The sequence below is a fragment of the Salvelinus fontinalis genome, chromosome 31 (genome assembly GCF_029448725.1).
Source record: "Salvelinus fontinalis isolate EN_2023a chromosome 31, ASM2944872v1, whole genome shotgun sequence".
NCBI lineage: Eukaryota > Metazoa > Chordata > Actinopteri > Salmoniformes > Salmonidae > Salvelinus > Salvelinus fontinalis.
In genome coordinates, this window is record NC_074695.1 from 49,440,252 (window position 1) to 49,462,030 (window position 21,779).

At 39.9% G+C, this 21,779-nt stretch overlaps 1 protein-coding gene across 4 annotated transcripts in view; it reads right to left on the bottom strand.

Moving 5' to 3' along the window:
* Positions 1-16,236: 16,236 nt before the first annotated feature.
* Positions 16,237-21,779, bottom strand: part of LOC129830464 (metabotropic glutamate receptor 7-like) — a 129,327-nt gene continuing 123,784 nt past the window's right edge. For 3 of the 4 annotated variants that reach the window (XM_055893067.1, XM_055893070.1, XM_055893069.1), the window contains 2 exons: positions 21,183-21,435; positions 16,237-18,083 (listed from right to left, as the gene is read on the bottom strand). In XM_055893067.1, the coding sequence (XP_055749042.1) occupies positions 18,034-18,083; positions 21,183-21,435 (303 nt within the window). In that variant the 3' untranslated portion in view covers positions 16,237-18,033. The remainder of the gene's footprint in view (positions 18,084-21,182; positions 21,436-21,779) is intronic. The other variant, XM_055893068.1, reaches the window with a different exon arrangement.

Genomic DNA, 21,779 nt, shown 5'->3' on the forward strand with positions numbered 1-21,779 from the left:
TTGTGGAAGGCTACCCGAAAAGTTTGACCCAAGTTAAACAATTTAAAGGCAATGCTACCAAATACTAATTGAATGTATGTAAACTTCTGACCCACTGAGAATGTGATGAAATAACTAAAAGCTGAAATAAATCATTATCTCTACTATTATTCTGACATTTCACATTCTTAAAATAAAGTGGTGATCCTAACTTTTTACTAGGATTAAATTTCAGGAATTGTGAAAAACTGAGTTTAAATGTATTTGACTAAGGTGTATGTAAACTTCCGACTTCAACTGTATTACAACAAATATTATGTTCAGGAATGGCTGAAAATGCATAGCATTCATCTAAAATTGACCCTATAAATAGTACAGTTTGAAGATCTGGAGAAACCGGGTCAGTCAATTACTAATTTACTAATACTCACAATCTGTGAATTCTATTTGATTAGATTGATTGAAATTGTACGTTAAACATCATAGCATAGTTGAACGATATTAGTTGCGTAGAAATCCGAAAAGGGTTGCCAGCAGAGATAGGTGGGATGGGCTGAGGGAAGCTGAGTTTTTGGGATGTGGAATTGAAGACAAGTGGGAGTGGAGTTGCTGTGCGGGAGATAGAATGATGGTCAAAGATAATACAAATAAAATAAAAAAGTCAAAATAAAACATAATAAAAAGTATGTTTGAATGACGCTGTGTTTTTACAGCTATTACCGGTTTGCCTGAGGCTGATGCTGTGTTTTTACAGCTATTACCGGTTTGCCTGAGGCTGATGCTGTGTTTTTACAGCTATTACCGGTTTGCCTGAGGCTGACGCTGTGTTTTTACAGCTATTACCGGTTTGCCTGAGGCTGACGCTGTGTTTTTACAGCTATTACCGGTTTGCCTGAGGCTGACGCTGTGTTTTTACAGCTATTACCGGTTTGCCTGAGGCTGACGCTGTGTTTTTACAGCTATTACCGGTTTGCCTGAGGCTGACGCTGTGTTTTTACAGCTATTACCGGTTTGCCTGAGGCTGACGCTGTGTTTTTACAGCTATTACCGGTTTGCCTGAGGCTGACGCAGTGTTTTTACAGCTATTACCGGTTTGCCTGAGGCTGATGCTGTGCAGGTGTTTGTACACATGCATATACACACACTCTCATTCAAATAAATTGATACAAGAACACACACATAAATGTAATTGTGCCAGACAAACACATACATTTGGTATTGCTGTTCTGATTTTAGTTGTCCTTGATGTCCTTTCTTTTTTCTTTTCTTTTTTGCAGTTTTTTTTGCATTGTTGTTTGCTGTTTTCTTCTGTCTTTTTATTTTTTCTCTTTAGTTCAGACACTTGGTTGTTGGTGCACTGGGGGTTCTTGGGGGTGGGGAATGAATAGAATTTTTTATTTCAATTTTTCTTCTTGGGGGGACTGTGGGAGGTGTCTCGAATGGTTGAGGGACAGCTATTGGGGAAATGTGGAGGGATCTTGGAGGGATCTTGGAGGGTTTGGGTTCACGTTTTTTGGCCTGGTGGGAGATCTGTCAACGTGCCTTTGAGCAGGGCATTGACCCTGGATGCTTCTGTGTGTCGCTCTGAATGGAAGTCTGTTGGATGACTGGTATGGTGTAGTTGTTGAGCGGCTTCACTGCAAGTATATTGTATGTTTCGGATATTCAATAAAAAAGAAAAGTATATATATATATATATTTTATATAGTAAGAGTCAACTGTATCAAACGCCTTCGACAGCTCAATACATAAGGCAGCACAATGATGTTTATGGTGTTAACAATATAGCACATCATCTAAGACAAGTGTATCCGCTGAAACAGTACTGTGTCCAGGTCTAAAACCAGATTGCTGCTCATTTAGAATACAATGAGAAGTTAACAAGTTCTAAGCTGAGAATTGGCCAGAGACAAAATCTTTGGCTCGACAAGATAGCTTTGAAATTGGATGGCAGTTATCCAAGTCAGAAGGATCTCCAACTTTGTGTAGGGGGAGGATTTATGCCATTTTCAAGATTTTAGGAATTACCCCAGAAACAATAGTCAAATTTAAATTGATAGGTTAATGATTCTGTAATAGGTTGGGGCAGAAAGCTGCAGCAAAAAGGATAAAGTGAGTCAGCCCAAGCGGATTTTTTTTTTTACATTGATTTTGAATAAGAGGCTCCTGAGTGGCGCAGCAGTCTGGCACTGCATCTCAGTGCTAGAGGCGTCACTCTAGCACTGAGACACCCTGGTTCGAATCCAGGCTGTATCACAACTGGCTGTGATTGGGAGTCCCATGGGGCAGTGCACAATTGGTTAAATAAAGGTTAACATTTATTTGTATTTTTTAAATAAGCCACATAGTACATCCTAGACATCAAATGGTTGAAATGAAAATAAGGGATGTGTATCTGAGAATATATCATTCTCTGCAACCTGGCTCGAGTTGAGTAAAGGACTCCCTCTGCTGGGATCAGAGTTTTCAGAAGCTGTTCTATCAAATACGTGGCCAACTAAGGAAAAGTGGTTATTAAAAGCACCACACATTTCCAAATGATCTGTTATGGGAGCAGAGGCTATCATAACCTGCTGGGGTAATGAGGACAATGAGTTTTGTTTCAGAGATTTGACTACATTCCAGAAGGCAGCTGGATTCCCAACATCCTCAGATAAACAGTTAAAAAAGTGTTGTATGTCAATTTAGCTTTTCTAAGGAGGGATAGACACCTATTTCTCAAGCATCTGCCCATTGCATCTGGCAGTCCGCCAGTCATTCGTAGAATCAGTTAGATTTAGGCAAGCTTATTTTCTCTCCAAAAGTTTCTCTAATAGTTAGTGCGTGAGCCAGTGATTAGCTCCATGCTTTACACTTCATTTACTAAATGGTGCATGCTTATCTGCAGTAGAGTAGAGCAAATAAGTAAATACTTTTTAGGGCCGGATCCAAGTCAGAGATATCTGACACATCCACACAATCCCAAATCAGACCAGAATTGTTGTACATTAATATTCCTATAATTTCTCTTTGTAATAATGCAAGGGTGAGATTTAGGTAGCTTTGCATCTCTTACGCAGGCAATGGGACAATGCTCACTGAACTCATTATCAAACATTCCATTGGCTGCATACAGTACTTTTGAGGGGTGTTTATCAAAATAATATTTAAAATGTTAGATTTTTCAGGGTGTTCAAAGTTGGGGCGGGTTGGTTCAGTTATCAGCGGAGTTAGATTTGGCTCAATATATTTCAGCCTATCAGAAACTGGAAATGAATCCAAATTAAGATTACCCAAAATTAATAATTCAGATTTAGCATAGTTAGATGGCAAGTCAGACAATCGGCTAAGAGCACATGTTGAGGCAGAGGGAGGGCGATAAATTCCCACATCTGCCAACTCTGTCAGATCTAAAGCATTATAACCAGTCAGAGACACATCAGTATCCGGCACAGAATGATTTAACCAAGTTTCAAATATTACCAGAAAATCCACAGTGGTTTGAGAGGCCAGAGTTATAATGAAGTCCATTTCGAGATCAAATTTCTGTCATTCACATGAATCAGTCGAATGTCGCAGCAGTGGGATTTCAGATCAGACTGAGTCTCTAATACAAGCTACTATGCTCATTTGGTAACCCCTCATTTGAAAATACCAGCTTGAATTGGTATAGATTCAAGATTGTCAAGAACTGTATCACAAGCGTTAAAACAAGAGTCAATGATGGTTTCCAGTTTTCCTGACTCATCCCAACAAACATCAACCTGCTTAGGAGGCATTAGAAGCTAGACAACATGTATAAAACTAATTGAACATTTATTGCAAGATACGTCAATGTTAGAGTTTACATAGCTGGCCATAAATGGATGTTATGTTTTACTTTAAGGGTTGGCTATGTAGGCTTCTTCAAACCCATTGCTTTCTACTACAGATAGTAATATGATTAGGTTATGTCTTCACATAAAACAAACAACAGAGTCTGTCAGATTTTCAGTCATTCCAATTCATTTAATACCCATTGATCTTCAAAAATAAGACTTGGAAATATGGAAATATAGATTAGCCTAACTGTTTTACCTGAGCATAACTCAGAAATGAACTAATTAACCTACTCTGTTGTTTTTGATTCATGATTATGATGTTGTTGTCATGGACGACTGATTAGGAATAATTGGGCTCATTGCTTTGAGTTGAAAAATAAATGCTGCTCTCGGAATGGCATGCTTTGAGCTCTACCGAAAAGTGTTATTTGCATGTGAGAAATGTATTCCATTTGGTGCATTTGCTATAGGCCTATTGTTTAAATTTCTGTAGCTGTTTGTTTTTTTCAACCTTTATTTATACAGGTTTTTCTCATTGAGATAACGTCTCTTTTCCAAGAGAGACCTGGTCCAATAGCAGCTGGGGGAACAACGTTTCAGATAAAACAGCTTACATACACTAACACAGCATCAAACAAAACTATAAACACACATACAGTACAACAAAAACATTTTACGTTAAAAACACGAAAGTCTTGACTAAAAAGAGCTGGCCTAAAAACAATTACACTCTTCTATGATATATACATTGATCAAGTGTTTAAACTCCAGTGTTTAAACTGTTTAAGTCTATCAAAAGTGTGTTTTGCTCTTTTCGCTTCCATTTGGTTCTCAAATGGTTAACGGTTTCTGTAATGAATAGGCTACACCTCTGGTTGATTGATAGGCAACTTAAACATCTTCAATTAACCATTACTAGGATAATGCATACTTTGAAATTATATTATGTGAGCTAAGTAAAAAATAATAATAATAATAATACGATTTTAATTTTAAAAAATTAAATCACCGTAATTTGGACTCTTTATGGACTTTTAACCACTTTAAAAAAAACGTAGAGTCGATTGACACACCGGTGCATCAATCTAAGTAACATAATAAAAAAATCCACTTCTGCATCTGTGGTGAAAGGCGGGAGAACTAGAGCGGTGTTTGTCAGACATCCCGAAAATCGGTCTTCTCACAAAAATATCTCCAGAGTCTGAACGGTTTGCCCTAAAATCTATTATGACCACTCTCATGAACATGATGGTGTCCTCCGTTTTACTCTACGACCCCCACAAGTGTCATGGGACTCGTCTCAAGATGGTACCGTTGATGTGCCAACTTCTGTTCGTAGCATCTTGAAACTTTTGGGCTACACACGAAATGTGTACAGGACTCCTCTCAAGGTAACCAGTAACACATTTTTTTTAAATGGAAGTATGAAGGTTGTTTTGTGCCTATACAAAATAAGGGGTTAAATAAAGTATACATATATATGTATATTTCCTGAACTTTCTTATATCTCCTAGATATAGGATGAACGCTATTTTATTAATACCTGAAGGGGTCCTAGAATTCTAAATCAAATATCTAAATGATCCATAGTATGACCATCTTTAAACAATTCCATATGTCAGCTTGGAACCCGTCCCCCAACAGCTTAGACTTCTAAAAATTAAAAATGTGTTTTAGCTTAAGGTATATTATGTCAGTTCAGTTGTCCTTTGGCACATTCTCATCAATGATAGAATGACAAACTCTACTGTGGAAAGTCTAAACATCAGAGGTATCGGATTCACATGGAATTGTTGTTTAATTCAAATGTTTGAATATGAAATTATTTGTGAAGAGATGAAATGTAATTTTAGCTTCCAAATGAGAGATTTGGGTTTTCATAAGTTTGCTCAACCAGTGGCCCGCCCCTGTGAAGAGACATGGGTTATAAACTTTTCAGACACACCCCTCTCCCTCCACTATATAAGCCATTGACGAAGATTTAACTTCCTGTTCCGAGGATATGAGGGTGATGATCCCATGTCAGAATGGTTCAGGTAATAACTACAGAACGAAACCAACCTCAGCATGAGCTTTGGTTGCGACTGGTATGAACTTATGAAATGGTATGAAATCTTATTCACTACAGAAATGATACCTCCTAGCCGTTGAGTTAGCAACAGCTGCTACAAACGCAGGTTAGGAAGGACAGTCAGAGTATCCCGTCTACTACACAAAGACGTTACTACAACGTATCCAGTGACCACCAGAGACATTCTTCAAAGGACAGAGGACTCGGTTTGGCAACACGGTCTTCCATCTACCACCAACCTACTGAAGCGCAGCTCAGAGTAAATATTTATTGTATTTTCCTTTTCCAAATGGGCGGTAATTTAGAATGCATAAGATGCTGTATTTACGATAGCACAGCTCGCCTCTGTTCCAGTCTCCCACTCTTTCATTCGAACCCAGCCCCTTTTCCTTTGTGTAACAAGCTGTCATATCTGTTCCGCCCGCAAGGGACGTTTTCCTTTATGACGGCAATTTGTAATCAAGTTATGATTTAATTGTGTATGTGTGATTCTGTGTGATTAGTTAGGTATTTAGTAAATAAATAATTAAACCCAATTTTGTATTGCTGATTCAACTTGTTAGCCAGGGTTTGTGAAGATAACCAAGAATTTACAACTTTCAGATGAGACTGAAATCAGGTGACGATTAATATTGACTGCTATTGATGTAAAATATTATTAGGTCTTTAAGAGTTTATTCGGAAGATAACAGCTCTATAAATATTATTTAGTGGTGCCCCTCCTCTCTAGTTAATTACATTTACATGATTAGTTCAATCAGGTAATATTGCTTACGGAGAATGTATTTTATAGAATAGCATGTCATAACCCTTAATCCGGCATAGCCAAAGACACGACAATACCAATGAATGTCATTGAGAAAACCAAAAGGAGTAAAACATGTTTTTTTGCAAACATCCTTTCTGAATTTCAAAGTTATCCTAAAAGCAATCATCTAGCTTTCCAAAACTATCTGTAATCCGATTACAATATTTTTGTTGGTAACGTAACGTATTACAGTTACCGTTTTTGTAATTTGTTATATATAACAGATTACATGTCATCCCTTAATCCCCAACCCTGCCTACAACTATGATCTGGCATTTTTATTGGAGAAGCAGTTTTTGTCTATCTTCATAATGTACTGTCTTACTGCTATTTCTGTCTCAAATGTGTTGTGATTTTAAAGGTTTATGTTTAACCTTTATTAACAAAGTTGGAAAATGTGTTGACATTAGGCTAGCTACATTAGTGAATGATAAAAGATGGAGAAATGCTAGCAAGCTAGCTTTACCACCCTGTGTTTTTACTAGCTAAAATAGTTTTTGCTTTGAATCTGAAATTGGGAATCGAATTTGAATAGTTTAAATATTAATCTCCTGTCTCCTTATTTCTCCTGGTTACTCTATTGTCTGCAAAGGTTGTTACATTGTAACTACAACGTCATTAAAATGTCACTTCACTTTACAGTAAGTTGCTTGCTCCTGGATAAGTGCATTGTGAATACATATCTATCCCTTGTAACATTGTAATTACAGAGTTGGTGGTTAAAGATTGTTACATTGGAAGTACAATTTGTTTTCCTCTCTCCTAATCTCTCCTCGTTAAGCTAATGTCTGCAAAGGTTGTTACATTGTAAATGTATAGTAATTATAAAGGTTATACCCTACAGGGTTTCACTTTACATTAAGTTGTTTGCTCCTGGGTAGGTAGATGATAATTACAAATATATTGTACCTAACTACATTGCTGTTAACACAGTTATTACTGTGTTAGTTGCATACTAATAGGGGAAACTTAATGTAAAGTGCTATCATTTTATTTAATCTCAGCCCACTTGAATCTCCCACGCGACTGTCTACAAAACGAGCTCTTAAGCAGATACAGCAGAAACTTCTCTATGTGTCTTTAGAGTTTGGAACAAAAAAAGGAACCTGATTTCAATTGTTTTGAAGTGGCAGGAATTGCCAGAATGCCACGTTGTTTTTAACGATTGCTGACTTGTCTTGAATTTCCAAGTACTGCCATCTCTTCAAGTCTGTCTGCCCACTTGTTATTGAGAGACAGTATTTTTTGAGGTGCAGATCTTTTTTTATTTATTTGTTCTTTCATATTTTTTTCCTTCATTTCCTTTGTTTATGTGTTGTTGTTTTTGTCGCACTGCTTTGCTTTATCTTGGCCAGGTCGCAGTTGTAAATGAGAACTTGTTCTCAACTGGCCTACCTGGTTAAATAAAGGTGAATTTATTTTTTATTTTTTATTTGCTCTCTGAGTTTGCTTCATTTGTTTTGGTTTGTTTTCTTTCTCAGTGGGGTCTGTCCCCTACTGATTTCCTCAACACATGTGACACAGGTAATTAATTTGGTGGAGAAGAGGCTTGTCTTAATTGGGCATAAGTGGGATTTGTTTTGGCTGCACGCGAGAGGAATAACAGACTATGCGTTTGAGAAGTAAAGACCATCTGCTCCCAAAGGAACCTGGGAGTTGCCAGACGCAGCTAACAACAGAAACTCTGTGCTGGGATTCTCCCACTCTCTCACACACATGCAGAAGATTCAGCAGCGGCAGCAGCATCATGCCCAATCATTTGTCATGTCATGTGTCTACATCCACAGGTGTAATCGACTCCAGGGGGTCCTACATGGTAATTAAACAGGTTTCCTTCATACATGTGTTTCTCAGGGGATGTAGCTATGATGCATTGTAATCAATAAATAATCGTGTACATTTTCAGGCGCAAACAAGACGTGGACAGTGTTTAGCTTTATTTTTGAACTTGGACAAATTGTTCTGCCTTATGACATTTTCAACATACAGCACATTGATGTTCGGAGAAGGGGTGGTGGTGAGACTGGAAAGGGAAGAGAGATGTTGGAAGAGAGAGAGAGATGATGATGAATAGAGGCAGAGATGGAGAGAGGCATAGAAAGAGAGAAACAGAAACACAGAGGGGTAGTGGAACACATGGGCCGGCTAGTGGGAATCCTTTCTCTTACTCTCTCCCAGGAACCCATCTCCTCTGCATGACAGCATAGCTCAGTGAGCCTGATAATGTGGCATTCACGGGGTGAAACACAAGACAAGCAGATTACATTTCCATCAGTTTACAGGAAGCCGTAAACAAAACACTGATTTAAAGTTCTCGGTCTTTCTGTTAGACACATGCAAGCACAAACACAAACTCATGCATGCAAATGCAAGCATGCACACACACGCACACGTGCACGCGCACACGCGCACACGCGCACGCGCGCACACACACACACACACACACACACACACACACACACACACACACACACACACACACACACACACACACACACACACACACACACACACACACACACACACACACACACAAACTAACAAAGAGTCACTAATAACAACCTAAATGAAACAGGTAGGGGTTTCTAAGGTGTTCTCAAATACACTATTGGGGGTGCCCACTAAAAGTAGCAAGCCATAAGTGCCCACTACATTTGCCCAAGAAATAAAAACCCATACCGACTTTTTTATATGGAGTAAAAAGAAAGTGGAGGAAACCAAATAGGGAGACAAAATAAAAGTATTTGTTTTCACAAATTTAACAGAACCTGGTGTGGGCCTTCCCAACGGGACTGCTTCCAGTCTATTCTCCTCAGACCCTGGATCCACACCCCGTCTCCTGGTTGGATTGAGTGAATAACCTTCTCCTGTAATTCCCCTGTTGGACACAAAATCTTGGACATACGGGTTTTGTTAACAAACAGTCTTCTCATGTGTTCTGTATCTTCAACTTCTATGTCTATCTGTTCTGGTCCCTAACTTTGGAATCGTGTCCGCCAAGTAAGTTGGGAACGCTTCTACCCATTTACTATAACTATTATATATATTTTTTTTTTAAGTAGTTCATTATCCAATAGGCCACAAAGTGTGTCCTAACCTGCTCTACCACCTGCTCCACTATCCCCCCTGTTGATACATGGCTCTGCCCATGTATCAATATTGCCGCATCTCTAAACAATGACTTAGGTAAGATTAGTAAATTATCCTTATGTCTGACATTATCTTGTAGGATCGCCCCTTTCATTTTCCACATGTCCAATTCTCCCTGGGGCGTTCGTTCTTGGCTATCCTGTAACAGTTCTCTGTCAAGTGTCTTATCTTCTTTAAGATTTATCTGTGCTGCTTTGTATGGTTTTAAATGCCTATGTGCTTGTCTGTGTAAATAGTAACCTTTCTCTCCTTTCTTATTTCGCAGGCACTTGTCAATGCTACTATTTCGGCCTGTTGTGCAGAATAATTTCTGGGCAATGGTTCAGTGTCTAACGCCTTAGTTTCTGAAACCAACTAAGCTTTCATTACACTTTTTTCTCCACTCAGTAACTGTTATCTACCCATTCTGTGTCACTTATATCTTCATGCTACTCCCCAACCATCAAGGTCTCAGCAGTGCGGGGAGGGCTTCTCCGTCTGCCCTTCCTTCTATCTGGCTGTCGCTCTTTCTTATAACAGTAAGTCAGTATCAAGTATGGGTTGTTTCTAAATATTGACTAAATGTCTCACTGTCACGCCCTGGCCTTAGTATTCTTTGTTTTCTTTATTATTTTAGTTAGGTCAGGGTGTGACATGGGGAATGTTTGTGTTTTGTCATTTTGGGTGGTTATATGGTAAAGGGGGTGTTGGGTGTAGTGTATGAGTTTGTGTTGAGTGAATGTTTTTAGGTATGTCTATGGTTGAGTGAATGTGTCTAGGTATGTCTATGGTTGCCTGAGTGGTTCTCAATCAGAGACAGATGTCTTTCATTTGTCTCTGATTGGGAGCCATATTTAAGGCAGCCATGGGCATCATGCATTTGTGGGTAATTGTCTATGTCTAAGTGTTTAGTGTCAGCACTTATGTTTGAATAGCTTCACGGTCGTCTGTTTTGTTGTTTTTGTATAGTGTTCGTTTCGTTTTCGTCTTCTTTGTTAAATAAAGAAGATGTACTTTCCACACGCTGCATTTTGGTCCTCACTCTCTCCCATTGACGATCGTGACACCCTGTCTGCACTCATGGATTTTAGAAAAATCAACCTGTCTATAGTATTAATCTCAAAGATTATTACATAGTTCATTAATAACCTCTTGGCGCACGGATCCCTTTAGCGGGATAATTTTCATCAACAACCGCTGAATTGCAGAGCGCCAAATTCAAAATAAATTAATATAGCAAAACACAGTTTAGCTTGTTGTTAATCCATCTGTCGTGTCAGATTTTGAAAATATGCTTTACAGCGAAAGCAATCCAAGCGTTTGTGTGAGTTTATCGATCACTAGACAAAACATTACAAACAGCTAGCAGCAATGTAGATTGGTCACGAAAGTCACAAAAGCAATAAAATTAATCGTTTCCCCATCCCCTTGTTTACACTCATGTATCTTTGAAATATCTTTGAAAAGTCCGTATGTCTATGGTAATAGTCCCTAAGATTATTACAGAGCTGTGTCAATTTGTCTGCATAATCCCCATCTCCTGCCCATGGTAAAACCAGTTCTCCTCCTTGCCCTGGAAACCAGGCGCTCACTGCTGCCCAGTCTTTCTCCACTATCTGTCGGACAGCCCTTTCCAATTCTCCTGTATTTAGTTTAAAACTCTCGGTCATTCCCTCCATATCTCTCCTAAACCCTTCTATTCCTGTTTTTGGATGTACTATTCCCTCAACACCGCTCTTGCTACATCTCTCTGAGTCCAGGGTCGATACACTTGTAAGGTATCCGATTGGTCAGCTTCGCCTGCTCTAGGATTAGGAAGCTCTATGAGAGGACACTGATCCTCTTCCCCATCTGATTGAACCTACCTCAGCCCTGGCTTATTATACGGTGCTAATCGCTTTTTAAGGTTAGACTCTCTTGGTTCTGGCTCTTCTTTCCTCTCCGTGGCTATGGCTTGCTCTCTCTGTTCGTGTTCATATCTTTCTCTCTCTCTCTCTCTCTCTCTCTCTCTCTCTCTCTCTCTCTCTCTCTCTCTCTCTCTCTCTCTCTCTCTCTCTCTCTCTCTCTCTCTCTCTCTCTCTGTCCCTTGTTCTCAATCTATCTTTCATTGTTTCTTCCTGAATATTTTGCTATCTCTCTCGAATCCTACTTGGCTCTTCCTTCTTTTCACTTGCCCTCTTATTATTACCTTCTACTCTTTTCCGGGCCTCTGACAGCCACACCCTGGCTGTATCCAAACCTTCTGCTTGTTGTCTCTGGATGTTATTACCACAGGTTTCATGCATCTGTTCTATTAGAACCTCCAGCTTGTCCACATATAGACACCCCGTAAACCTGTATTTCTTTCTCCATTTCTTTCTCCATTTCGGACCATAATACCCATTCCTCTTCTCTTCAGACTGCATATACCTCTCGTCCCTGGTTAATTCCGGGACCTCCTTTGAGGATTTACCACCCAGGTTTATTCAGTTACTGTTATGCTTATTCTCACAATCTATTTGTGTACTTACTCAATTACTACATTTATTTTCTAATATGTATTCTCACTTTCTATGGGTGTAACCTCCTTCATCCTGTTTGGAATAATCATATCTATTTTGCGCGCCTCCGGTAGATCTCGACTATCCTCTCCAAAATGTATTTCGACAGGGGATCTATATTCATAAAAAAGTATGTCCCTGACCTACTTTCTTATAATTTTCCAGCAGATGTCAACAGTCTTTAGAAAGTTGTTTGAGGCTTCTATTGTGGAAGGGGGTCGAATAAGAGCTGTTTCAACAAGTGGACTAGGTTGAGGCCAATGAGTTGTTTACTGCGCGGTCATGCGGGCGCGCCGTTCCTTCTTTTTCCCCTGTAATGAATACGCTATTGTCCGGTTGGAATATTATTGAAGATTTATTATAAAAAGACCCTAAGGATTGATTGTAAATATCGTTTGACATGTTTCTACAAACTGTAATGGAACTCTTTTGACTTTTCGTCTGGATTTTGCGCTCGCGCATTGTGCCTTTGGAATAGTGAAGTAAACGTGTCAACAAAACGGCGGTATTTGGACATAAATATAGACGTAATCGAACAAAACAAACATTTCTTGTGGAAGTGGAAGTCCTGGGAGTGCATTCTGACGAAGATCAGCAAAGGTAAGTGAAGATTTATAATGCTATTTCTGACTTTTGTTGACTCCACAACTTGGCGGGTAACTGTATGGCTTGCTTTGGTGGCTGAACGCTGTACTCAGATTATTGAATATTGTGCTTTTGCCGTAAATCTTTTTTGAAATCTGACACAGCGGTTGCATTAACTTCTTTGGTATATAGGGGGCAGCATTTTCACTTTTGGATAAATTACGTGCCCATAGTGAACTGCCTCCTACTCTGTCCCAGATGCTAATATATGCATATTAGTATTACTATTGGATGGAAAACACTCTGAAGTTTCTAAAACTGTTTGAATGATGTCTGTGAGTATAACAGAACTCATATGGCAGGCAAAAACCTACCTGGGAAAAAATCCAAATAGGAAGTGAGAATTCTGAGAGTGGTCGATGTTAAAGTCAACGCCTATTGAATTCCCTGTAATATATGGATCTGTTTGCACTTTCTACGCCTTCCACTAGATGTCAACAGTCAGTAGGACGTGGAATGAAGCTTATGCTGTGTTGTGGGACCGGATGGGAGGTGTTTGAGTCAGTGGTCTGGCAGAGTGCCAGTTCTTGGTCACGCACTTTCCTCATGATATCGTCATGCGTTCCATTACTTATAGAGACTGAAAAGAATGCTCCGGTTGGAACGTTATTGGATATAAATGATAACAACATCCTGAAGATTGATTCTCTACTAAGTTTGACCAGTTTATTCGACTTGTAATATAACTTTTTGAAGTTTTCGTCCAACGTTTGCCTGCATCTGCGCGAGCATTTGGACACGTGTAATACACGTGCTAGCAAAATTAGCTAATTGGACATAAGTAATGGACATTATCGAACAAAACTACGATTTATTGTGGAACTAGGATTCCTGGCACTGCATTCTAATGAAGATAATCAAAGGTAAGGGAATATTTATGATGTAATTTCATATTTCTGTTGACTCCAACATGGCGGGGAAATGTTGTTAAATTTGAGCGCCGTCTCAGATTATTGCATGGTGTGCTTTTTACGTAAAGTTTTTTTTTAAATCTGACAGAGCGGTTGCATTAAGAACAAGTGTATCTTTAACTATATGTAAAACATGTATCTTTCATCAAAGTTTATGATGAGTATTTCTGTTATTTGACGTGGCTCTCTGTAATTACTCCGGATATTTTGGAGGCATTTCTGAACATGGCGCCAATGTAAACCGAGATTTGTGGAAAAACATAAATGTATTGTGTAACATGATGTCATATAAGTGTCATCTGATGAAGATGTTCAAAGGTTAGTGATTAATTTTATCTCTATTTCTGCTTTTTGTTACTACTATATTTTGCTGGGAAAATGGCTGTGTTTTTCTGTGGCTATGTACTGAGCTAACATAATTGTTTGGTGTGCTTTCCCCGTAAATCCTTTTTGAAATCAGACATGTTGGCCGGATTCACAACATGTGTAGCTTTAATTTGGTGTCTTTCATGTGTGATTTCATGAAAGATTGATTTTTATAGTAATATATTTGAATTTGGCTCGCTACATTTTTTCTGGATTTTGGCCAACACACATATCCCAGAGAAGTTAAGAACAAGTTTATCTTTAATTCTATGTAAAACATGTATCTTTCATCAAAGTTTATGATGAGTATTTTTGTTATTTGATGTGGCTCTCTGCAATTTCTCCAGATATTTTGGAGGCATTTCTGAACATGGCGCCAATGTAAACTGAGGTTTTTGGATATAAATATGAACTTTATCGAACAAAACATACATGTATTGTGTAACATTGAGTCCTGGGAGTGTCATCTGATGAAGATCGTCAAAGGTTAGTGATTCATTTTATCTATATTCCTGCTTTTTGTGACAACTCTCTTTGGTTGGAAAATGACTGAATGCTTTCTGTGACTAGGCGCTGTCCTAATGTAACAGTATAACTTTAAACCGCCCCCTCGCCCCGACACGGGCGCGAACCAGGGACCCTCTGCACACATCGACAACAGTCACCCACGAAGCAGCGTTACCCATCGCTCCACAAAAGCCACGGCCCTTGCAAAGCAAGGGGCAACACTACTTAAGTCTCAGAGCAAGTGACGTAACTGATTGAAATGCTACTAGCGCGTACCCGCTAACTAGCTAGCCATTTCACATCCGTTACACTCACCCCCCTTTCAACCTCCTCCTTTTCCGCAGCAACCAGTGATCCGGGTCAACAGCATCCATCTAACAGTATAACTTTAAACCGTCCCCTCGCCCCGACACGGGCGCGAACCAGGGACCCTCTGCACACATCAACAACGGTTGCCCACTAAGCACGGTCGTTACCCATCGCTCCACAAAGGCCGAGGCCCTTGCAAAGCAAGGGGCAACACTACTTAAGTCTCAGAGCAAGTGACGTAACTGATTGAAATGCTACTAGCTCGTACCCGCTAACTAGCTAGCCATTTCACATCCGTTACACTAACATAATGATATGTTGTGCTTTAGCCGTAAAGCCTTTTTGAAATCGGACACTGTGGTTGGATTAACGAGATGTGTATCTTTAAAATGGTGTAAAATACTTGTATGTTTGAGGAATTTTAATTATGAGATTTCTGTTGTTTGAATTTGGCGCCCTGCAATTTCACTGGCTAGGCGTGAAAGGTGGGACGTTAGCGTCCCAAACGATCCCAGAGAGGTTAATTAATTTTAGAATAAGGTTGTAACGTAACAAAATGTGGAAAAAGTCAAGGGGTCTGAATACTTTACAAATGCACTGTATGTTGCATTAACTTCTCCAATTTAACCAAAAATAAAAGTAAAACAATAGGATTAAGCCAGTTTTATCAGATGAAACTATCTCCTTTAAATGTTGATATTTGTCAACCTAACCCAATTCTAAATGACTTTAGTAATGCAGTAAATAGCCTAAAGTTAAGGCTATCTTACAAAGGAATGTACTAGTTTATATTTAACATTAAAATGAATAACTCATCCATGGCCACATTTTGAGGTTACTGTAACTATTATTATGTAATCCTAGAAAACGTGTATGTTCAAGATTGCCTCCAAAGGTCACAAAGGTCGCAGGTCTGTGGAGAACTTCGAACAGCATTGATATCTTGCACTTGTAATGTAATCTCAACAACAATCCAGGTAATTTGGTTGTGCTATTAATGTAGATGAAGCACAGTGATAACACATCAAGTTGTTGTATAAATACAAAATATCTGACATTGTATTCCCATTTGAACTTTGTTGTGCTTTTAAATGGTTGAAAGTGCAGTAATGACACATTTAGAGTGTTAGCAGTTCATGTTATTCTTCAATAACACAGACCCCAAAGCAAATCAGGGGGAGAAAAATAGGTTTATTCAAATCATAGATGTTCTATAGATGTTATACTGAAAAGTAGACATTCATTCTTCCCTGTCCTCAGTTTTCTCCACAGAACAAAGCAACAGGGTGTAATTTATAACCCCTCACCATAGCCTGTGGTTGACCAATTAAAAGTCCTTGCAGTAAAATTGGGCAAATGGCCAAATAGAAGTATCCTGCCTCAGGCTCTAAGTACAGATGATTCAGACCAATGAAAACGTGGCACACGTAGCTATGAGTCCAGGACTGACATTCCTACACAGGTTCTAAACAGATGTTGAACTGAAAACAACTATTTCCATTGATAATTCCCTATTGACCGTTAGTACTCTCTGACATTTAGTCATCTCTTGACCTTTAGTCCTCTCTTGACCTTTAGACCTCTGCGTTGTGTATTTATCTTCGAAATATTCTTACAATGACAACTAAATAAGAGTGCATAAATATCACCTGTACCAGCATGAGTGAAACTAACGTCTGACAATGGAGGTGACAGGTGCAACATGTTCTGCCCAACGAGGATGGTCCCAATCAGTATGGGTCCACATCTAAACAGAACCAAGCGAATATTGACGAACACAAACACACACGTACTCACCCGTGCACACACACAAATAATGATTGTATAATCATTGTTTGATTGTATAAAAGATAACAAAATGATTTTATTTCATGTTGATAATTGGACAGACAACATCACAGCATACTTGCATGAATGTTTCAATATGAATGTTTTTTTTCCCCCACTCCATTGATAATTAAACACAATTTACTCTGTACAAAACTATATAAATCAAACATGCTTGCAGATGCAGAGGGGTCCATTTTAATAACAGATTAAAGCCATATTCTCTTGTGAATCAGGTAATTTCTTTAAAATTACTGAATAAACTGCAGAATGATGGTTAACATCATAGTCATTTTAAGAATGAATGTATCTTTTTTTGTTTTACATCAAATAGAAAACACAAACATTGGCACATGCAATGTGAACACTTTGTGCTGCTTTTCCCTTACCATCTAAAGCCAATCAAACATAGACTGGATATATTTTTTTGTTGTCATCCAAACACGAAAATACTCTCAGATATTTACAAAGAAATATAGATACATTGCCCGTCACTCTGACATAGTTATTTGTGTTAAAATGGCTGATTTGAGTTGATTTCATAAAACAAAATGCATGTGACGGCGCTTGCTAATTAAAGTTATTCAATCAAAATTCAACATAACGTTATCTCAGAAAAAATGAAAGATCAGGCACAAGGAACTCAGAAGAAACCTCACTTAACTTAAAAACAAACCATGAGCACTGCAAGAGAATATGACTTTAATGGATATTACAAAAAATATTTTGAAAACTGTTGAAATAAACTGTTCAGACATATGCTTTTCAGCGATTACTTAGTCCCACACCTGTATCACAGAGGTTGTTCACTCACTGTTAATGGAAAACCCTACAGAGAGGTTCCAGGGTCTGGTTCTAGAACAGAACAGAACAGAATGGACCAGGGCCCAGTTACCATCTTACAGCTGTGTTTGTATCTTCATCATTCATTACCTCCTCATGTCAAATATCTCCATCCCTCCGTTTTCCCTTTCCCCCTGCCATCCTCCTCTTCAGAAGACAAAAATGATAAAGGTTGACGCCAACCACAGTCCTGGAGTGCATAGGTAGGTAGTGTCCCTGTCCCGGTATACTCTTCCTGTGATCCCTAGTCTTGGTCATCATCACAGAGTAAGGACATGGAGCATTCCCTGGGAACCCATCAGATCCTGAGGTTGTTGTAACTCACATATGTTTTCTTCGTGGCTTGACCTGAGAAGCGAGGTAGGTCAAAGATTATAATGGCATCCAACAGCGCAACAAATTACAGTACAATAAGCAATGCACAAACATACACAGACATACACATAGTAAGATATTTACATGCATAATATATAAATACCCTCCAACTCTATCATACATTCATGCAAGTGAACGTACACTGTTCACAATCATTGCACAATAGCTGCCTGGTTTAGTGCATTGTGTCCCTTCAGCAACACGACTGAGTCAAACTCTGGTTTCTATTTTCAGATACCAACCAGCAACAAAAAAAACACACACACACCACACAAGTGGTCACCTAACAAACGCTAGGGCAGGTGATGTGATCCCAGTTTCTATATTGCCATGGAAACGGGCCAGACTGTTGCCGAGAATCAAGGTACTGTGCTTGACTCCACCGATGCAGTGTTATCGCTCATGCCTAGCGGAGAAGGTCGATGCACATTGCGCTTGTTAAAGCAGAGACATACTGTAGCTTTGTAAACTCCTCTTCTTAATGCTGTAAATGTTGCCATGGTGAACTCCCATGAGATGTGCAATTAGTCTTACCACCTCCTTACAGTATTATTTTGTAGTCTTGGTCATTGACTATGATGAATAAAACATGTGTAAATGTACAATATATTTTTGCAGTTAGCCCATGAGCAGGCTTAGCTGTATGTGTGTGCGGTTGGTATAAAAAAAAGCTTGTATTTTCAAGGAGAAAGCAATGATTTTGCTGTGTGTGTGTGTGTGTGTGTGTGTGTGTGTGTGTGTGTGTGTGTGTGTGTGTGTGTGTGTGTGTGTGTGTGTGTGTGTGTGTGTGTGTGTGTGTGTGTGTGTGTGTGTGTGTGTGTGTGTGTGTGTGGCACTCATGCATACTATGCATGTGTGTGATATGCTGTATGTAGATATCTACATATCTCTTTAACCTTCCAAAATATAGTGCAGTGTATTCAGCTCACTGGAAACTACTGACTTCTTCTCCATCTCTCTCAGCCTCTCTCTTCTCGGTCTCGGTTGGGTGATAATTCCCTTTTCATGGTATTGATTGGTCATCATACCAAAATTGACATAAAAATCTTAAATTCATTCACACTGCTAATAATCACTATGGGGACATCTCCAATATCTCAAAATTACAGGGCAAATACTCACATCTCTGCAAGGGATAATCATAGAGATATTAAGACTAATATCGATAGTGCTGTACTGTAGAATCATCAGAGCTCCTAATGCTCTTACTTAATAACTCTAAATCATTATGAGTCAGATCAGTCAGAGATGATCCCTCCTGAAAGGCACTATTTGGCGCTGTGACGGTTACAGGGGCTGACGGACAGTCTCCAGGGGCCAGGGAGCTGCAGTTCAAGTTTTGGGGGGCGGTCATGCGCATACATTTGCCATTAATAAATGTAATTTCCACTGCTGCTAAAATAGAAGGGCGATGGGAGGAGAGAGATGGGGCGAGGGGAGGGGAGGCGATAAGAAGCGGGTGCAGGGGAGAGAGAAGGTGAGAGACGCACAGAGCAGATGACACAGTGTACATTTGGGAGTGCCTCTCGGAGAGGAGCTCCGTCCGTGTTCCGCCAAGCCTTGCTTGGGATGTGCTGCAACGCCAGCTGTTGGCCCCCTACACAGTGTGTTCGCTCCACGAGCCACATGTGTCACTGGCAGGGAGACGACGTTACTCTCCTGACGCAAGCTGTCTCTCTCTCACTCACACAATTACACACATACACACACACACACACTCATTACACAGATGACAATGAACATCACAGTGCATTTGGAGGAATGTCCATGGAAAGCTGTCATATCAGAGCTGTAATTGAGAGAGGGGCACACCTGTGGATACCATGTGTGGTGTGTAAGGTTGCAAAATTCCCGGAGAGATTGAAGGATTCCCGGAATCAGGAGGGAAGAAGCGGGAATTTTGCAACCCTATTGGTGTGTACCATGTGATTGGTAGAGATATAGGACCAACGGGAACTGTGCTATTACCATGGTCTGTCAATCATTTCATCATTGATTTAGTGTAGAAAAATAAGACAAGCATGGAGCTCATTTAGGGGCAATATACACTGAGTGTACAACACTAGGAACACCTGGTCTTTCCATGACATAGACTGACCAGGTAAAAGCTATCATCCCGAATTGATGTCACACTTAAATCTGTGTAGACCAGTTAAATAAGGATTTTTAAGCCTTGAGAGAATTGAGACATGGCTTGTGTACGTGGGCCATTCAGCGAGTGAATGGGAAAGACAAAGGTTTTAAATGCCTTTGAACGAGTAGTGGTAGTAGGTGCCAGGAGCACTGGTTTAAGTGTGTCAATAGCTGCAACGCTGCTGGGTTTTTCAAACTCAACAGTTTCCCGTGTGTGTGAAGATTGGTCCACCACCCAAAGGACATCCAGCCAACTTGACGAATGTAGGCTGTTCTGAGGGCAAACGGAAGTGCAAATCAATATTATTTTATACTCAGTGTAAATGAGAGATTCATGGTTTACATTAATCCTGCCCATCACAGGTATAATATCAATATCTTAATCCTCACCAGTCAAGTTGGTGAGGATTATACCACACACTCTGCATTTCGACATTATGATATTATGATAATTAACACCATCAAGCTCACTTCACCACACAAACAGTGGTGTCAATGACACACAACTGGTGTTATAGTTCATCTTTCCTCATTACTAGTCTTCAACACAGACCTCCTGTGCTCTTAGCTCCCAGCTACACTAAAGCAAAAGGCCTATTAATGTCACTCTACAGGAAAGGCACTCATATTGGTTAAGCAGTCATATACGAATGGAATCGCATGCTCCCGTGTGCACTTCCTGAACTTTTGGATGAATTTATCTCTGTCTGATAGCATATTATCTAATTATCGGCACAGTGGGCTCTGCTATGTGATTGACTCATGGTGAGCAGGGATCTCACTCCTCTCGGTATGATGTCACAAATACCATGGGGTTACATGCAAACAGCAACTAGGAATATAAATATTTAAATTGTGCTGCTACTTAAACTACTGGAGATACTATGCAGCCACATGTGGTTGTTAAAGAATAAGTTCATTGCCATTTGCATGACTCACTCATGGGGTCGGTGGGCGGGTTTTCACACAGCTCAGATTTGGCCTCTCCGTTGGGCCTCTCGCTGGGCTTCACAGAGAGACGGGAGGACATGGTGGCGGCGGTGACCACAGCCTTGAAGCTCCTCTTCCTCTTCTGCACGTTAAGCTCCGGGTGGAAGATGATGACGTACACCTTGGGCATGTAGAGCATCCCGAGAGCTACAGAGGCACTGAGGTTCATAGAGATGGTGAGGGTAGTCGTCTGGATGTACAGCTGTGGAGGAGGGGAGGGGGAAAGTTGGGTGAGAGGGGGGTGAGAGAGAGAGAGAGAGAGAGAGAGGGAGAGGAGGGAAAAAGGGGGTGAGAGAGAGAGAGAGAAGCCACACTAGTTAGAATATAGTCTCATGCAGTAAAACCCCACATAACCCTTATCAAGCACTCACCCAGCCCTGTCTACAGGTTGGTCTTGATGTATGGATGAGGGAGAGAGGCAAGAGCGAAACCTATCATAGTCATACCACAGAGATGCCTGTAGGTGGCTTGATGGATAACCACTGACGAAAAATTGGCCTTACCTAGAGTAAAGCAAAAAGCACCACACATTTCCTTATTGTTAAT